Source organism: Tenrec ecaudatus, chromosome 2 (genome assembly GCF_050624435.1).
Source record: "Tenrec ecaudatus isolate mTenEca1 chromosome 2, mTenEca1.hap1, whole genome shotgun sequence".
In the NCBI taxonomy this organism is placed as follows: Eukaryota; Metazoa; Chordata; class Mammalia; order Afrosoricida; family Tenrecidae; genus Tenrec; species Tenrec ecaudatus.
Window position 1 is genome coordinate 186,957,746 of NC_134531.1, and position 17,614 is coordinate 186,975,359.

A 17,614-nucleotide genomic window follows, 5' to 3' on the forward strand; every position below is an offset into this window, starting at 1 on the left:
CGCGTGTGTGTGTGTGTGTGGTGATTTCTTATTTTTGCTCTACCGCACTTCAGTCATCTTTTCCTGCCCTCTGATGCAAGGTCTAAAAGCACTCTGTGGTATAACATCTCCCATCATCTGATCCACTCTACCGAAATAGAGCCAGCTCCCCTGCCGTCATCGGCCCTGCAAAGTGCCCTGCGTCATGCTCGGGGGCTGGCAGGGAGAGGCCTTGCCCACTTAAAACACTTAATAATAACCCCCCCCCCGCGCCCCTGTCCTCCCCACTCCTTGGGGGGCTGCGCCGACTCCTCAGGCTGTGGTTGCTGGGACGCCAGCTGCCCCACTCAAAGCCCTCCCCTGCCCAGACCTGCGCTGTCTTGGGCCCCACAGGCCTCCGCTTAGCTCATCTCTCAGAAATATCATTTTAAAAATAACCCCAGCTCGATTCACACTTCCCTCTCTCCTTCACGGTGTCTCCTGGCCTCCCACCATTTGGCACCCGTGGGCAGCTGCATGCCCAGGGGTGTCTGCCCCTCCAGGCCTGCTAGCAGCCCCTCGGGCCCCCTGGGCTGCCTTAACTGTCAACTCCTTCTAGGCCTGTCCTCACTCAAGCAGCTGTTTCAGTCACACTGATCCGGACGCGTGATGGCCCCGTGGGTGCATCTGTGGAAGGAGATCACCGGGCCTTTCTTCCAAGGCACCTCTAGGTGGGCTCCCGTCTTTCTGCACCCAGATGGGCACATTAACACCTTGTACCACTCAGGGACTCCAGAACACCAGTGGTCATGCAGCCGACTGTGACCACAGTGACACTCCTCACCGTCTCCAGTGGTGATTCGGGGGTGCAGTGTGCCAGACCTTTCTTCTGCCCCTGGGTGCACCTCCAGGCCTCCCATCTCAGGGGTAGCAGTTGAGAACATTCATTGTTGAGCCCACCTAGGGACCTCCTGGTCAACTAAATGTCCCTTCCTGTGGTGCAGGGAAAGGGTGAGGGGACAGGCAGTGTACACACTGGTTTCTCGGTTGCCCACACGCTCGCTCTGTGACCCGGGGCAGGTTTGTTTCCCCTCTGGTCTCATGGGGATATCAGTGAAGCAGCGCCGGCTCGCGGGGTGGGGGTTTCCTGCTGGTCCTAGGCAGGGAGGGTGGTTGGATGGGTACACTTGGTTATTTGGGTGGGGCTGGGAGGCTCTTACAGATCCAGCTCGTATCACAATCCACACATATATCCATCATGTCAAACACATCTGTACATATGTTGTTATCATCTTTTTCAAAACATTTTCTTTCCACTCAAGCCCCTGGCATCAGAGCCTCCATTTTCCCCCTCCCTCTCTCACCCTCTCTTTCCCATGTCCCCTTGATAATTTTTTTTCATATCCTACACCAACCACTGTCTCATTTCACCCACTTTTTCTGCTATCTGCCCCCCTTGGAGGGGGGCCATGCATCGGTCATTGTGATGGGTTTCCCCTTACCCTCCACACCTTACCCTCCTAGTATCGCTGCTCCTCTTACTGGTCCTAAGGGGTTTGTCTGTCCTGGATTCCCTGTGTTTCGAGCTCTTGTCTGTACCAGTGTCCATGTTCTGGTCTAGCCGGATTTGTGAGATAGAATTGGGGTCATGGTAGTGAGAGGGGCTTTAAAGAACTAGAGGAAGATGGTGTGTTTGGTCAGTGCTGAATGGGTCTCCTCTTCCTTGTGGCCCTTCTGACAGGGGGTGTCCAACTGCCTACTGATGGGCTTTGGGTCTCCACTCTTCCCTCCCCCTCATTCCCATTCATAGCATTTTTGTTTGTTTGTTTGTTTGTTCTGGGTCTTAGATGCCTGGCACCTGATCCCATCGACACCTCATGATCACACAACCTGGTGTGCTTCTTCCATGTGGACTTTGTTGTTTCTCAGCTAGATGGCTCCTTATTTATCTTCAAGCCTTTAAGACCCCAGGTGCTATTTCTTTTGATAGCCGGGCACCATCAGCTTTCTTCACCACATTTGCTTATGCACCCATTTGTCTTTGGCGATTTTTCAGGGAAGGTGAACATCACAGAGTGCCAAGTTAGTAGAACAAATTGTTCTTGTGTTCAGGGAGTACTTGAGTGGAAGCCCAATGTCCCATCTGCTGCCGTAATACTTTATAAGTAAATAAATGCATATAGATCTATTTCCTCATTGTCATATATAAATATATTTACATATATACATGCCTGTATTTAGACCTCTATAAATGTCCTTTGCCTCCCAGTTCTTTCCTCTATTTCTTTTTACTTTCCTCCTGTCCCACTGTCATGTCCAGACTTCATTTGGGTTTTGGTACTTCCTCTTGGCTACATTGTCCTTGATCAAGCCCATCCCTCCAAGCATCCTGTACCCTCCTCGCCATCAATTTTTGATCATTTATTCTTCCCTTGCCCCTGGGTTTGTTGACACCCCCTCCTTTTTTCCCATCTCCCCCTCTTCTGTTACAGTTGGTTCTTACAGCATAACATAGGCATAATAGGTCAAAGGTTTCCTTGCAAACCTCCTGTGAAGTCTTTTGTATTCCATCATCTCCCTTTTGATTCTTTTTTGAGTCAGAAAATCTTGGGTGAAATATAAAATGTGTTTGCCGAGTCTCAGGTGATGTTTGGAAAGCTTCAGGACCCAGTTAGCTCACTGCAGCAGGTATACTGTGCCTGGGAAGCAAGAGCGTGTCCCTTGAAAGCACAGATTCTGAAGTGCTGAAGCCCAGCCAACCACTTGGCATTGGACAGCTGACTCAGCATCTATGGGTCTCAGTTTCCTGGGCTGTGAAATAGGTACAAGCACGGGATCGTAGGAACAGTATCCTAGGAAGACCTGGGTGGTCCATACTGTTACCGTGTGCAGCTGCTACCTGAAAGGTTGGGGGTTCTAGTCCACCCGGGGACACTATGTCACTCTACAGGAATAGAAAGCCTCGTTTTTCTCCTACAAAGCAGCTAGTGGTTTTGAACTGTGGACCTTACAGTTAGCAGCCCACTGCATAACGACTTGTCCACCAGGGCTCTAGCATGACTAGTGAAAAAGGCCTGCCTGGAGCATTCAGCTCTTTCAATAACTATTTACGGGGGACCCAGTTAGCAACAGAAACTGGCAAGACTGGAAGAGGCTGTGCCCTGATATTCATAAGGGAGGCACTGCTTAGAAAGGGAGGGTGGGAATAGTAGACCCATTTGAAGAATTGAAGAACGTAATCCATGTTCCTGAACTGTGCACATACATGGAGACTGTTGAATCTGTGCGCATTTTCTGTGAATATTCTCAACAAGAAGATAGAATAAATGCGATATTAAAAAGGAAACCCTATGAAACATAGTCCTGCTTGGACACACAGTGGGTTGCCCTGAGTTGGCATCAACTCAGAGTAAGAAGCACAGAGCACTGACCGAGCCCAGCACAAAGGTATGTGGGGGTGCTGTCAGCCTGGAGGTGGTGGTTACTGAACTGTGATGTGGCAGGAAGTTCAGGCGGGCAGACAGACAGGTGAGGTTCCCTCTCACCCCCCTAACATCATGGTTCTCACTGGGGACAGTCTGACCCTCCAGGGTCTGCAGGCTTGTTCGGTAGTCAAAGCAAGGGAGGGGTACTGCCGGCATCTGGTGGGAAGAGGCCAGGGCTAGGGCTCAGCAACCCACACTGTACCAGACAGCCCCCCAACCGAGAGTTATGTCCCTGCAGAGCCCAGAAACCTGCCCTAGTGTGAGTACTCATAGCTCCTTCGGCCTCCTCGCCTTTGTAGCTCTTGACTTAGTTGTAATTTATTGGTGTGGTGAATTGATTATTGCCTGTGTGCCTGGCCTGACTTCATGAATTCCGTGTGTGCGTTCTCACTATGCAGGCCCTGCACCTAGATTAAGCCCAAGGTCTGGGACTTGGACTTATCCATGAAGTTTGTCAGGCGCCCTGCTCCTTCTCCCCAAACACCCAGGTGTGCTTTCCCTTTGACTGTCCTCTGGTCTGTCCATCTTTCTCCTCTCCACTCCTGCTGATGATAGACTCAAAGCTGCTAAGAGTGAAAGGGTTATTTATAGTTCTAGCCTGTCCAGGCCAGTGCTGTCTGTTTGGCCCACCCCAGATCTAGGTCACAGGCAGCACTGTGCCCGGATCTGTCAGGCCCAGGTTCAAGCCCCAGGGCTGCCGCTTCTAGGCGGTTTGACCTCAGACCAGTGGTGCCAACTCTCAGAACCTCCGTGTTTCCTTCTGGAATGGGGTGGTAACTATCTGATCAATGGAGACTCGGGCTTTGCTCCAGAAGCCAAGGTCAAGACATAACCTGAGTTCCCATTGTAGCTCTATTCCTTACAGTCTGATCTTAGGCCCATTAACTCAGGCTCAGCGTGCTCACTCATGAAATGGGTCAACGTTCCCTCTCATCCACACAGTTCATAATGGGAATTGAATGAGTTGAAGTTGATGCTGCTGCTTTTTCATTCAATATTACTGTATGACATCCAATTTTAATACAGAAGTATGCATCTTTACACTGTGAGGAGCACACATCATTTAAAAGCACAGTGCCCTTTGCCTTCGAGTCGGTCCCAGTTTACAGCCACCCTGCTATAAGTAGCAGACAGCCTCAATCTTCTTTTTTCTCTTTTTTACGATTTTCTTTTTAAAAAAATTTTAATAAATCATTTTATTGGGGGATCTTGCAGCTCTTGTAACAATCTATACGTCAATTGTACCACACACATTGGTCCATCCATTGCCATCATCATTTCAAAACATTTTCTTGCTACTTGAGCCCTTGGTGTCAGCTCCTCTTTTTACCTCTCCCTCCCCCACCTTCCCACCCTTGTGAATCCTTGAAAGTTTACCATTTAGTTTTAGTTTCATATTTTATACTATCTGTTCAGACAGCCTCGTCTTACTCCCTTGGAGCAGCTCTGAAAATACAGGAGGCCACCCAGAGTCATGTCATCTTGGTTTCCATAATGTACATGATGGATCAACAACCGCGTTCACACACACACACACACACACACACACACACACAGCAAAAACCTATGACAGTAATTCTCCTGGCTCAAAGTGGTCACTTTTCAAACAAACAAACAACAAACCCACTTCCGTTAAGTTGATTCCAACTCGCAGCCACCCTATAGAACAGGGCAGAACTGCTTCCTAGGATTTCCAAGGCTATAAATCTCAGTGGGAGCAGATAGCCTCTTCTTTCTCCCAGGGAGCAGCTGGTGGGTTTGAACCACTGACCTTTCTGTCAGCAGCCAAGCCTGTAACCACAGCCCCAGCAGGGCTGGATCATGTGACAACCATTAAATCCCTCCTGCGTGTGTGCTTTTGAGCCCTCTGAATGCCCCAGATCACCCCATGGTGGTCACAGGGTAAGCAGGAAGGGCCTGCACTGAGGTGCACCCCCAAGCTGGTGATTTGGATGGGCTTGGCTCCCTCCCCTGTGCTGGCTGACCTTTGATCTCCCATGCCCGCTCCAGATCTGTGCCATCATCGGAGGAACCTTCACTGTGGCAGGCATCCTGGACTCCTGCATCTTCACAGCATCGGAGGCCTGGAAGAAGACCCAGCTGGGAAAGATGCACTGAGGCCACCGGGCCTTGCAGCGGAGGGCACGGGGTTTGCCTGTCCAGTGCCCCCAGCCCTGGGTCCCCTGCCCTCAGTTTGGCCCTGAAGTAGGCTGCATCCTGAGGTGGTGGGAGGGAGGTGGGGATGGGAGGGGTGGTTCATGTTTTTGTAGCTACCTCTTCTCCCCTTGTTTGAATTAAGAAAATTTTCACTACCTGCAGTTCTGTTGCCCTGAAGGGAGCCCCCAGACCAGAGTCAGGCAACAGGGGGCGGGCAGAGGGGGGTACTCAGGGCTATTGGGGACCACCCCCCAGGAGGACTGCAGCTCTTTCCTCTTGGTGGAACAGCCCAGCCTCCCCCCACACCCCACTGGACCAGCTCTCAGCTAGGCTTTGACAATCTTGCAGCCCTGCCCTTTGGACACACTAATGTAGCCCCACCCCCACCCCCACAGCCAACTGGCCCTGGGCACTGAGCCTTGGAGCAGGCTGCCCACAGGTACTGCCCACCTGGCGCCGTCCACAGAGGATGGTACTTCCCAGGTGATGCCCTCAGAACTGGCGCCATTGAAGGAACCCCCTTTCTGCTCCTTCCCTTCCTGCCCAGCCCACCCCTGAGGCTGTCAGCCCCTCCCCACCCCTCTCCTTTCCTTCCAAAAGGCAGGTGCCCAGTTGTCTAGCAGGAGCTTTGGAGATGCAGGTCTGCCCGCTGGGCCGGTCAGGGCTTCCCCTTGTCCTTCCTGTCCCCACCCCCACCCCTAAAACCCCCACCAATGTGCCTCAGTCTCTTGGCTGGGTGGTGACAGCATCGCTTAGCAGAGGGGCCCCACCCCATCTCCCTAGTGGCGGCTGCAGCGGTGCAGCGAGTTGGGAGGGGCGGGGGGCAGGGAGGGGGACTTGGAAGGCATCTTTGAGAACTAGACACAATTGGTACGTGCTCACATGCAGACAGGAAGCCTCTTTCTTGAGACCCTCAGCTAGTTCTGTCTCTTCCATCAGCCACAGGTCCCAGGCCTTAGGTGGCGGGAGCAAATCGGACAGCCCTGCACCACCTTCACACCAGCATTCGACCTCCCTGCACCCCAGGTGTGGCCCCCGCGCTCTACACAGATGCCCTCCCAGGCTCAGGGCAGCCTCACTGACCCTTGGGGTGGGTCTTCACCATGCCATGCCCCTCCCACCCTCCCCTGTAGCCCTGAAAAGGAGAGGCAGTGGTCTGGCTGGAATTCCACCAGGGAATTTCAGCTCTGCTCTCCTGGCCCTGGGCCAGAGCTGGCCACCCATTTCCCATTTATATCAAGATGGTTTGCATACTTTTGTAATGAAGGGGAGTGTGCAGTGTCCAGTTTTTTAATGGCCTCTGTGGATAGCTCGCGCCCCTGCCATGTGTAATGTTTGGCCCCGATTCCAGTTGGGCGCTTCCCTTCTGCCGAAGAGTTGATTGATGTTGTGGGTGTCGGTTGTATCTGGTTATTTTTGATGTCTGCGGCCACTAGGTGGTTTCTTTTTTCTTTTTTTTTCATTTCTACATTTTGTCCCCAGTTATAGAAGGCATCGCCTTTCTTGTGTGAGTATGTGCGCCTGCAAGGGGTGGGGCGGGAGGGCTGGGGGCGGGGGAATGGATGGCATGCACATGAGTTGAAATTCCACTTTTATGTGTGGTTTTTAAAAATTTGAAAAACAAACACTTTGAGGACATAGGGGATGCCAGTTTCCTATGGAAGAGACACCTCTGACCTTTATTCTTATAAACCAAGTCTCCAGGGAATAAAAAAAAACAATGTCTTAGGACTTTCCCATACTCATTGAATTCCAATAGATTAAAAGGGTGATTTTCAGAAACCTGGCTGTGTGTTTCTTGCTACCATGGTTTGTGGCGGGGTGGCTGGCCCAGAGACTGGACTCACAGTCTGAATGGAATAAGGTGAAAAAGAGAGAAGTTGGGGCCTATGAAAGTAGTGACCCAGGAGGACCATCAGGAAGATCCTGCGTGGTGAGGCCACGTTTGCATTGGTCTCGTGACATGAAAGTCAGGGTGCAGACCCACATCGTGGTGCCGTGGAAGAAAGGCCGGGCAACCTGTGTCCATGAAGAGGATGGTTCTGTTGTGGCACCTGGGATGGGGTGCAGTTTGGGGAGCCTCATGACAGACTCTTTAGTCCCAGGGGCCCTCGGGTCCTTGGCAATCTCCAAGTGGCATCTCAGGTCATCACATGGGAGCCCCTGTCTTTTCTCTGTCTAATCTGCTCTTTTACACCTGCAAAGTCACTAGGTTTAAGACACACCCTACACTGATAAGGCCTCAGTACAGAACAACAAAGAAACCATCTTCACAAGTGGGCTCCTCTCCACAGGGCTGGGAGTTAGGATTCCAACACAAAACACGAGAGGAGGCCATTCTGTAAGAAGCCTTCAACTCTGCCCGCAGAGGAAGCCCAGCAGCAGCAGGAGGAGAAGGGGGCTCACCAGGCTACTTGCACCCTGCTGTCACGTCCACAGACCCATCTGCATCGCAAGAGCAGAGACAAACCAATCAGACGAACAGGAGGGAGCCCATCTGCAAGATGCCCTTCATGAGCGCTTAAGCTCTGGGCTGGCTGCAAAGCGGGTGGTGGATTTGGTTCACAAGCACCCAAAGGTGGGTTGTAGGAAAAACTGGTGCTCTGCCAAAAGATCATGGAATGGGGTCACCATCGGTCAGACTCCATGTGACAGCACCTACAAGATTCTCTTCCTGAACATCCCATCCTGCCTGAGTTATGGTGGCACCAAAGCCAGTGGACAAGAGTAGTCTGCCTGTGCTGTTACAGTCGGGTCGATGGTGACTCAGCCCTCCTGGCATTTCCCCCAGGTCACAGCAAAAAGATTCTTTCCACAAACAGACGGGGTTCCAACCAGCAGCCAGGCTCACAGGATGTGTCCAGACTCACTCCCATCGAGTCACACCAGCGCACAGCAACCCTGTGAGACAGGGTGTAATTCTTCCTGTGGGTTTCCAAGACGGTAGCTCCTCATTGACAAGAGTAGGAAGTCTCGTCTTTCTCTCGCAGAGCAACTGGTGGTTTCAAACTGCTGACCTTGTGATTAGCAGCCCAACTTGTACCCACTGTGCCAACTGAGCTCCTGTGTAGGATGCCTAGACGCAGTCAGTTACGTGTGTGCCCAAACCCATGTGTGTCAGTTGTGCTTTTTATCACGATATGCAACTGAACCCACCCTGACCCAAGCCAGTGAGACAGGATCGCACATTGAGCCTGTCTGGAAAAACCACGAATGAATGCTCTGGAAAAGTCCCACGAAGGCTGCCACCCCCGCCTCAAAATAGCACTGATTCCCTGGGAATAAAACTGGGAAGAAGGCAGGAGCATCTGCATCGCCACAATGTCCAAGTTCTCACTGCACTTTAAAGAGACCCAAACCTGGACCTTCAAGGTGGATTTTTGCAAGGCGATGGCTCAGGCAAGGAAAAGGAAGCGGAACTCCCAGCAGGTTCCTCAATAAGAGTCCTAGCTCCCGGTCCAGAGTCGCTGGTGAGTGTGCCTTCAACTGACAACCACACGGCTGCCTTGTCACTCCGCAAAGGGCTGGGGCTTCAACCCAGCAAGAAAGGCCTCCCCATCTACTGCTTCCAAAAGCTCACAGCTGAGCCGGCTGCAGGGCGCAGTTCCACACTGACACACGTGGGGGCGCCAGGTCGGAAGGGTTTGGTTTGGAGGCCTTTTCAGGAATTCTGCCTTCAGCCAGACTTTTTCAAGCATCTAGCAGATACAGGCGCCACCGGTGCAGGTGGGAAAGGTCTTGTCGAGGAAGAGGGCTCCTTCCTAGGCAGGGATTCCAGAGAGCCCAGAGGCTGGTGGTTCTGGCAGAAAGGGCTTGTCCTGGGAGGTGCTGCCAATGAGGTGAGATTGTGGAGGTGCTCAGTGCCAGAAGAGCTAGTGTGCCCACAATCACTTGGGGTGCATGGCTACCATGGAGCGTGCGGAAGGGGGGCCTCACGAAGGGTGGTGGTCGCTGGTTTTATGTGACTATACCACAAAGAACGACTACAACCACCCTGCCACGGAGTAGATTCCACTCACAGTGACCCTGTAGGACAGGGTAGAACTGCCCCAGTGGGTTTCTGAGACTCACTTTTTACAGGAGTAGAAAGCCTCAGCTTTCTCCCTCAGAGCGACAGGTGGTTTCGAACTGCTGATCTTGTGGTTAGCAGCCCAACGAAGCTGCCAGGGCTCCTTGTAGGTCACATTGATTTGGATTCTTGCCCCAAACAAAGATATGAGTGTGCGTATACACTTGTCATATATATATATGTTATATATATACATACATATATATGTATATATGACAGGTCATATATATATGACAGGTGATCCTAATCTGTTCTTAAGGGAGGACCAAATAGTTGGGGCATCAATTCTAGCTCCTGGACAAAACTGCTCCAGAGAATATTCCCGGGCATGGCCTTTCGAAGCACATGCTCGGGCCTTTCTGGGTGGATTCCAACTGCCAGCCTCCTGGCTAGTGGAGGAGAGCATCGCATTCTCCCGTCATATTTTCCCATGTTCGTATCACTTCATTGTTTCCTTTTTAGGAAGTGAATTTTTAATTCTGGATGTTCATTCACTGCTGGGGCAGATGACTGGGGTGGTCCAGGAATTCGGGAGCGGCGTGTGTTGTGGAGAACATTCCTGGAAGACGCGTTCCCTCCCGGCCAGTTGTCTCCTGCCCATGACGTTGTGATGAAGTCATGCACTTTATCCTGGTCAAAATAAATTGGTCTTAACTCTTGCAGTGTTTGCTTACCAAGGGCGGGCCCTCACCACCAGTCGGCACCCAGAGACTGCCTTTCAGGGCGCTCCCAATTCCATGGACAGTTCTAGGAGGTGGGGGCTCATCCCCTCTTTCAAAAGGTGGAAACTCAGACATAGTGACTTGCCCAGGGTCACGAGAGGAAAGCTGGGGGTGAAACCCAGCTCCACCCCACTCCAGGGTTATGACGGATGATCACATTCTGCCTCCCAGGATCCTGGGAACTGTGTCCACAGGGAACACTGGAAATGAGAGATCATGGGGTAGTATACTTTCATTCTTTTTGTGTTTTTTACCTGTTGTTGTTGTTCTTGTGTCCCCTTGTAAGCATCAAGGACCTACGTAAACACAAATGTTTAGAAACCCGACACCAAGCGATGTTCACACTGAGTGCTCCATGGGCATCGGTCCCATTTTTCCGGTGAGCAAAGTGAGTGGTCCAGAGCTGCAGGATAGCCACGCTGGACCCACGTCCTTGCCCACCACACCACCCTCTGCTTCAGTGAAGTAGAAATCATCCCTGGGCATTTCCTCTGTACCGCACACAGAGCCAAGTCTGGGGATTTTTACACCAGTGCCATGCATCTTTCCAAGGGTGTGTCGGCATGAGGCAAGCTATTGGCTAATCTTACTACATTGTCATCAGACTGACAGCACCTCGGGTTCCTGTCATCTCACCTGGTGATGCCAGTCATTGTGTCTGTGGTTGTGGTCCCAAGCCACACGGAGGGAGGATAATGCCCCCCTGCCCAGGTGGCTTCTGGGTACACTTTGACTCTCTTGGATTGCTATGTCCACTGTCACATCGTTTGTCTTCACCAGAGGCTCTGCACTCCCTTGAGACTGGGCACCGGATCTCACCTCCCACAGATAGCTTTGACCCAGCCCAGCACTGATGTCAACAGCCCTGGAGCAGCGCTGATTCGTGGCGACCTTGTGTACAGCAGAACATCGCTGGGTCCTCAAAACACAAAGTGGCAGCTGTTGGTCTCTCCTCATCACCAAGAAAGAAAAGGGGTGAAAATAAAAAGATACGTAGGAACAATCAGTCCAATGGACTAATGACCCATGCAAATAGTCTACACAACTCTTGGGCCAAGAGGAACTAGATGGTGCCGCGCTGCCACGTCTACCGCTCTGAAAGGGGTTATGATGGAAGGTCCTAGATAGAGTGGGAGAAAAATGTGGAACAAAGCTCCAAATTGGGAAAGAGACCAGGCTTGCTCTACTACATAACCCCCCCCCCCCACCTAATTCACAATAAGAAGTTAAAGAGGAGACGAGGCCAGGCTTGCTGGTAGGATAGAGACTGGTGGAGCCCCTGAGGCACTGGCCCTTCTAGCTTCAGGTCTGGAATGTACCTCATTTTTGTGGCTCAGTTTTCAGCTGAACAATAGATGTGTGGTGGGAACAAGAACACTAGTGAGGGATGCATACCTTAATCGACCCACGGAAAGCAAATGGGTAGCATTTGCTCAAAGACCACATGCAGAAGGAGAACTGGCAATAGGTAGCACAGGAAATTGGATACGTCATGTTACATCGTGGGGGATGCAATGAATGGAATAAGACAATGTGTACGAAATGTTGACTGTAAAGCAATGCGTGACTGAGTCTTCACCCAGTTCACAATGAAAAAAGTTCAACATGGTTAACCAACTACTGTGAAGATGGCTCTAAGTTCGGGGGTCAAGTTCGGGAGGAGCCAGTTCACAAGGAAAGCCCCCTGAGTGGCACAGGCAGTTGGCACTCTGTTGCTAAGTGCTAACCCAAAGGTTGGTAGTTCAAACCCACCCGGAGGTCTGAGGAAGAGAAGCCTGGTGATCTTCTATAAAGAGCCCCGTGGCACAGTTCCCCTTTGTGAGGCCTGCTTCTCCATGTGTCCCAGCCAGGGGTTGGTTTGCCCTCTCTACATCAGTGAGCGAATGGGTGAATGGCTGAGTCGGTGAGCAGCTGAACTATGTGCCTTGTAAAGGGAAAGAGGACAGATGCGTGAGAAGCCACCAGTGGTGAGCAAATGAGTGAACTCCGTACTGGGGCAGGCATGAGGCTGAGGGACTCAAAGTACCAGCCCCATGAAGGGAGGGGCCTTCTGCATGTCCCCACGACAGCATCTGCTCCTGTCAGGAACAGCCTGCCCACGGGGCTGATGGAAAGTGGCTTCCACACTTGCCTCTCCCTTCCGGCTTCCATACTCTCAGAGCTTGGGCCCGGCACAGCCAGGGGCCTTCCCATGGTGGTTGTCTCAGTAGCTTGACCTCGAACACAGATGGGGAAACAGACAAAGTCATTGCGATGGAAGCTGAGTCAAGAGAGGTTCACAGTGGTGTGGGATAAAACCTAAACTAGGGCCCATTGTGGGGGACAAAGATGCCCTGGACAATCTCTAGAGTAAGTCACGCCACTATAGCCACTGCCATTGAGTCCCCTCCAATCCGGAGCCACCCCCTAGGACAGAGTAGAACTGCCCCTGAGAGTTTCTAAGGCTGTAAGACTTGACAGATGCAGATGGTCTCATTTTCTCCGGGAGCAGTTGGCAGCTGAGCGCTTGAACCGCGGTGTGGCAGAGGCCTGGTGGGGCACGGATTCTGTACCTATAGAAGGCTCTGGGAGAAAGAGCTGGCTATTGGGAAGTGCAAACTCACCCAAACTCAAACTCACGGTGTGTAGAGCTGCCCCTGTGCACTCCCAGACTATTTATAGGAACAGAAGCCTCACCTTTCTCCCGCAGAGCGGTTGGCGGTTTCAAACTGCTGGCATTGCAGTTCGCAGCCCAACGTGTCCAGTAATTTCATCACCACGTTCCAGAGATCACTGGGAAGTGGTGGGTTGCACAGGGCCTGTCTGAGTCTGGAGATGGGATGCTAATCAGAACTCCATTCTGGATCCCCACCCCTGTCCCCATCTGCTCACAGGCAACACAAAATCTGCCGGACCACTGGTACACCGTGGGCCTTAAAAGGCATGAACAGGACAGGTGGATGGTTGGGTACAGAAGCTAGAGGTAATGAATATTCCCCACACAAGCTCAGAGCCCATTCCGTCCACCCACCTCCAGCTGCTGACGGCCCAGGCAGAGGCCTCGCAGTTCACAGGTGCCTCCCACACAGAGCCAGGCTGGGAGACTGCTGACCCAAGGGGTTAGGCGGAGGCAGCTACTCCCGGCCAGCTCCTGAGACTGGACTCAGGCACAGGCAGTAGGGTGCCATGAGGAGGGTCTGGGATGGGCGTGGTAGGACTGGTGGGCCTGAAGAACCGGGACAGTCAAGCCTTCTCGAAAGCTCTTCTAGAAAGCTCTTGAAGAATCTTTTAAAAGGCAAAGAGCTCACGAGGAATTCCAGGCACTTGGCCCACAGCATGTGTTTTCATCAAACACAGAGAACTGATAGTTCGTGACCAGGCGAAGCTGTGAAGGTGAGGGCTGGCCCTGGAGCGAGCCCCATGCCTAGGCCTCTGCACCTGCTAGGAACAATGGCCACCTCAAGTTAATGCTGAGCGCCCTGTGCCCAGGGCTGCTCCACGCAAGCTACAGACCTACTCCTGCCGTCTCCGAGTGGCTGTTCTAAGACCATGCCCGTTTGCAGATGAGGGAGCTGAGGTCCGGCACGTGGCCTCAGTCACCCAGCCCTGGGAAGAGACAAGGGCACAGCCACAGAACATAGCCCGAGGGCAAACACTGAAATGGACACCTTTCACATACCTCGATCATAATGCCCGCTCAGAGATGGACACGTCAACCGCAGTTATCTTTGACTAAATGCACGACCCTACGTGGAAATTACAACCGCACCTTCCTGGCTTTCACTGATGACAATGGGTCTGTGATGGACTCAAAGCCCTTTTCCCCCCAGTTGAGACATCATACTGCCTGCTCTGACCCGTGGAGGTTCTCGCATAGGAACCTGTTCATATTAACGTGTAGACTGATCCAGCACAGTGGCAACAGATGGTTAACAGAAACTGCTCAGTGCCACCCCCTTTGAGTGGCTCCCAGGCACGGGCCCGCCCTTAGATCTGGGAATAGTCTGGGACCCTGGTCTGAGGTTACAGCCCCAGAGCTTCGCTTCCAGACAGGGGGGGAGGGGGGGCGGGTAGCGATGTGTTGCGAACCAGCTGGTTGATTGGAAAGGATCCTCCTGCCTCAGCCCCTTGGGGGCCAGGAAGAAGGTGCTTGCTTACAATTCAGATTCCTTATCCTTGATCTATCATCTAGTTCTGAAAATTGGCATTGTGAACAGGCCGCTCAGTGGTTTGTTTTCTTTTTAAAATAATTTTTTTCTTTTAAGATCATTTTATTGGGGGCTCTTACAGCTCTTATAACAATCCATACATCAATTGTATTCAATATATTTGTAGATATGTTGCCATCATTTTCTAAATATTTTTTCTTTTTTCTAAAATTTTATTTTATTATTTATTTATCTATTTTCTTTTTTAAATCATTTTATCAGAGGCTCATACAACTCTTACCACAATCCATATATACATTACTTACATAAAGCACTTTTGTACATTCGTTGCCCTCATCATTCATTTTCTAAATAGTTATATGCTATTTGAGCCCTTGGTATCAGCTCCCCTTTTGACCCTCCCCCACTCCCAACCTCATGACCCCTTGATAAATGATAAATTATTATTATTTTCATATATTACACCGACTGCTGTCTCCCTTCCTCCAAGGTTTCTTCCTCCCTCCTCTTCCAACCTTCCCCCTACCCTCCTGGCATCACTACATTTCTGTTCCTGAGGGGCTTATCTGTCCTGGATTCCATGTGTCTTGAGCTCTTATCTGTACCTGTGTACATGCTCTGGTCTAGCCCACAGTGAACGGCAAGATTGGGGTCACGATAGTAGGGGGGTGAGGAAGCCTCGAGGAACCAGAGGAATATTGCGTGTCTCTTCGGTGCTTTACTGCACCCTGGTTGACTCATCCCTTCCTTGTGACCCTTCTGTGAGGGGATGTCCCATTGTCTACAGGTGGGTTTGGGTCTCTGCTCCCACCTCTCTCGTTCTCAACAATATTTTGTGTTTGTTTGTAGCCTTCTGATGCCTGTTACCTGATCCCGTGACACCTCATGATCCCACAGGCTGGGATCTTCCTCTGTGTGGGCTTGTTGCTTCTGAGCTAGATGACTGGCTGTTTAACTTCAAGCCTTTAAGACCCCAGACGCTATATCTTTTGATAGTCGGGCACCATCAGCTTTCTTCACCACGTTTGCTTTGCTCGGTGGTTTTTAAGAAGGCTGCCCACAGATGGTATTTGCAGCAACACAAGGTGTCAGTAAAGTGCTCCAGCATACCAAGGTGGCCGCAGTGGTCTTCCCTGCCAATGGTAATGGAGGCAAAGAAGGAGTTTGGCGTGGAAGAGAGCCCACTGGTTGTGTACCATTATAAGAACATCAGGAAACCTCTACTGTCCATCAACAAATAATGGATAAACAAAACGTGGTCCATATGTATCAAAATACTACTCAGCCCCAAAGTGAAATGAAAGTTTGAAACATGCTACAACATGATGGAGCTCAAAGACATTATGCTGAATGAAATACGACGATCACAGCAGGACAGATACTGTATGGCATTTCTTACCTAAAAGGCCAAGAACAAGCCAAATGCGCACAGACCAGCATTTATTAATGGTTACCATGGGCAGGTGGGATGGAACACTGGAATGCAGTTTTCAGGGATGGAAAACTCCCATTGATTGCATAGGGGTTACACTGCCGATTAATGCAATTTAGTCAATAAATTGTATGACTCTAAACAGGTGAATTGGCAAAATCTGTGTGATAGATAAGAGTATATTTACAATGGCCAAAAGAAAGAAAGAAAGAAAGAAAAAAGTACCTGCTGAGATTGCTTCTGTACAACCAAGAAAACACCTCACAGGATTTGGTTCCTAGTTTTGGCAGTTTTAGGGCAACAGTTTCATGAAACATCCTAGTTAATTGCCTTCAAGTTAGACTCCTACTGACTCTATAAGCCAGAGTAAACCAGCCGGCACAGGATTTCCAAGACTGGAATCTCTACGGAAGCACATTTGCCTGCCGTGGAGCAGCTGGTGGGTGGACTCTCTCAGTGAGCAACCAAGTCCTTGACCACGGTGTCTCCAGAGCGCCTGTGGGTCAGAAAAATGAGGAAGAAATGGGATGTGTGACAAACTGCCTCCTTGAATAACCACCTCTTGCCACAAGACCAAAAGAACTACTCAACAGTTTGCTCCGAGATTCTATGGAAGATTCCTGATCAAAAGGGAGGAAATGTAGAATTTCAAAACCTTGTGGGGCCAAGGAAGTGAGGTGAACTCCTGAAACCATTCCTCTGAGATAATCTGTAAGCCTAAAAGCCTGAAGTCTCCTTAAAATCAAATAATAGCCGAATAAAGAATGTCTGCCGTAAGCATTGCATTCTTTAACAACTATCTACCTGGGATCAAATGGACAGCCACAACTGGAAAGAGTAAGTGGGAAATTTAGGGAGCAGTGAATTTATGTTTCTGGAGAGAAATAACTAAACAATGAGGTGACAATGGCTACACAGCTTAAAGAATGCCATCAGCGTCACTGAACTGTACGCGTGGAAATGAGGAGTTAGTGTCCGCTCTGCTATGTATATTCCTAACAACAACAAAAATAACATTTAAGCACCTCTAGTGGTTACCTTTGGGCTGCGATCCCTCAAGGGGAGTCAGTCCAAACCACCAGCCTCCCTGCAGGTCTTTCTACTCCAGTCTAGAGTTACAGCTTCACAAATAAATAAATTAGATAGATGATAGATAGATAGATAGATAGATAGATGATAGATAGATAGATGATAGATAGATAGATGATAGATAGATGATAGATAGATAGATAGATAGATAGATGATAGATAGATAGATGATAGATAGATAGATGATAGATAGATAGATAGATAGATAGATAGATAGATAGATAGATAGATAGATAGATAGATAGATAGATAGATAGATAGATAGATAGATAGATAGATAATTCTTGGGGGCAGGGCGGGGGTAGGGAGGGATAAAGGGGAACTGATACCTAAGAGTTCAAGAAGAAAAAAAATGTCTTGAAACTGATGGTGGCAGCAGTTGTACATCATGCTTGATCTAACTGAATGATGGACTGTTATCATGTCTGTAAGAGCTCCCAATCAAATGATTTTAACGCGCGGGCAGTGTGGTTTCCCCCGCGCGCTGCGCGTCTGCGGACGCCCCGCCCGGGAAGCAGGCGCTGCAATGCCGCCCCGAGTCGCCAGGGGCGCTC

The 17,614-nt window shown here is 50.5% G+C and overlaps 1 protein-coding gene across 3 annotated transcripts in view; it reads left to right on the forward strand.

Moving 5' to 3' along the window:
* ERGIC1 (endoplasmic reticulum-golgi intermediate compartment 1) overlaps nt 1–7,382 on the forward strand; it is a 128,670-nt gene extending 121,288 nt beyond the window's left edge. For all 3 annotated transcript variants that reach the window (XM_075541954.1, XM_075541953.1, XM_075541955.1), the window contains exon 10: nt 5,454–7,382. In XM_075541954.1, the coding sequence (XP_075398069.1) occupies nt 5,454–5,561 (108 nt within the window). In that variant the 3' untranslated portion in view covers nt 5,562–7,382. The remainder of the gene's footprint in view (nt 1–5,453) is intronic.
* The last annotated feature ends 10,232 nt before the right edge of the window (nt 7,383–17,614 follow it).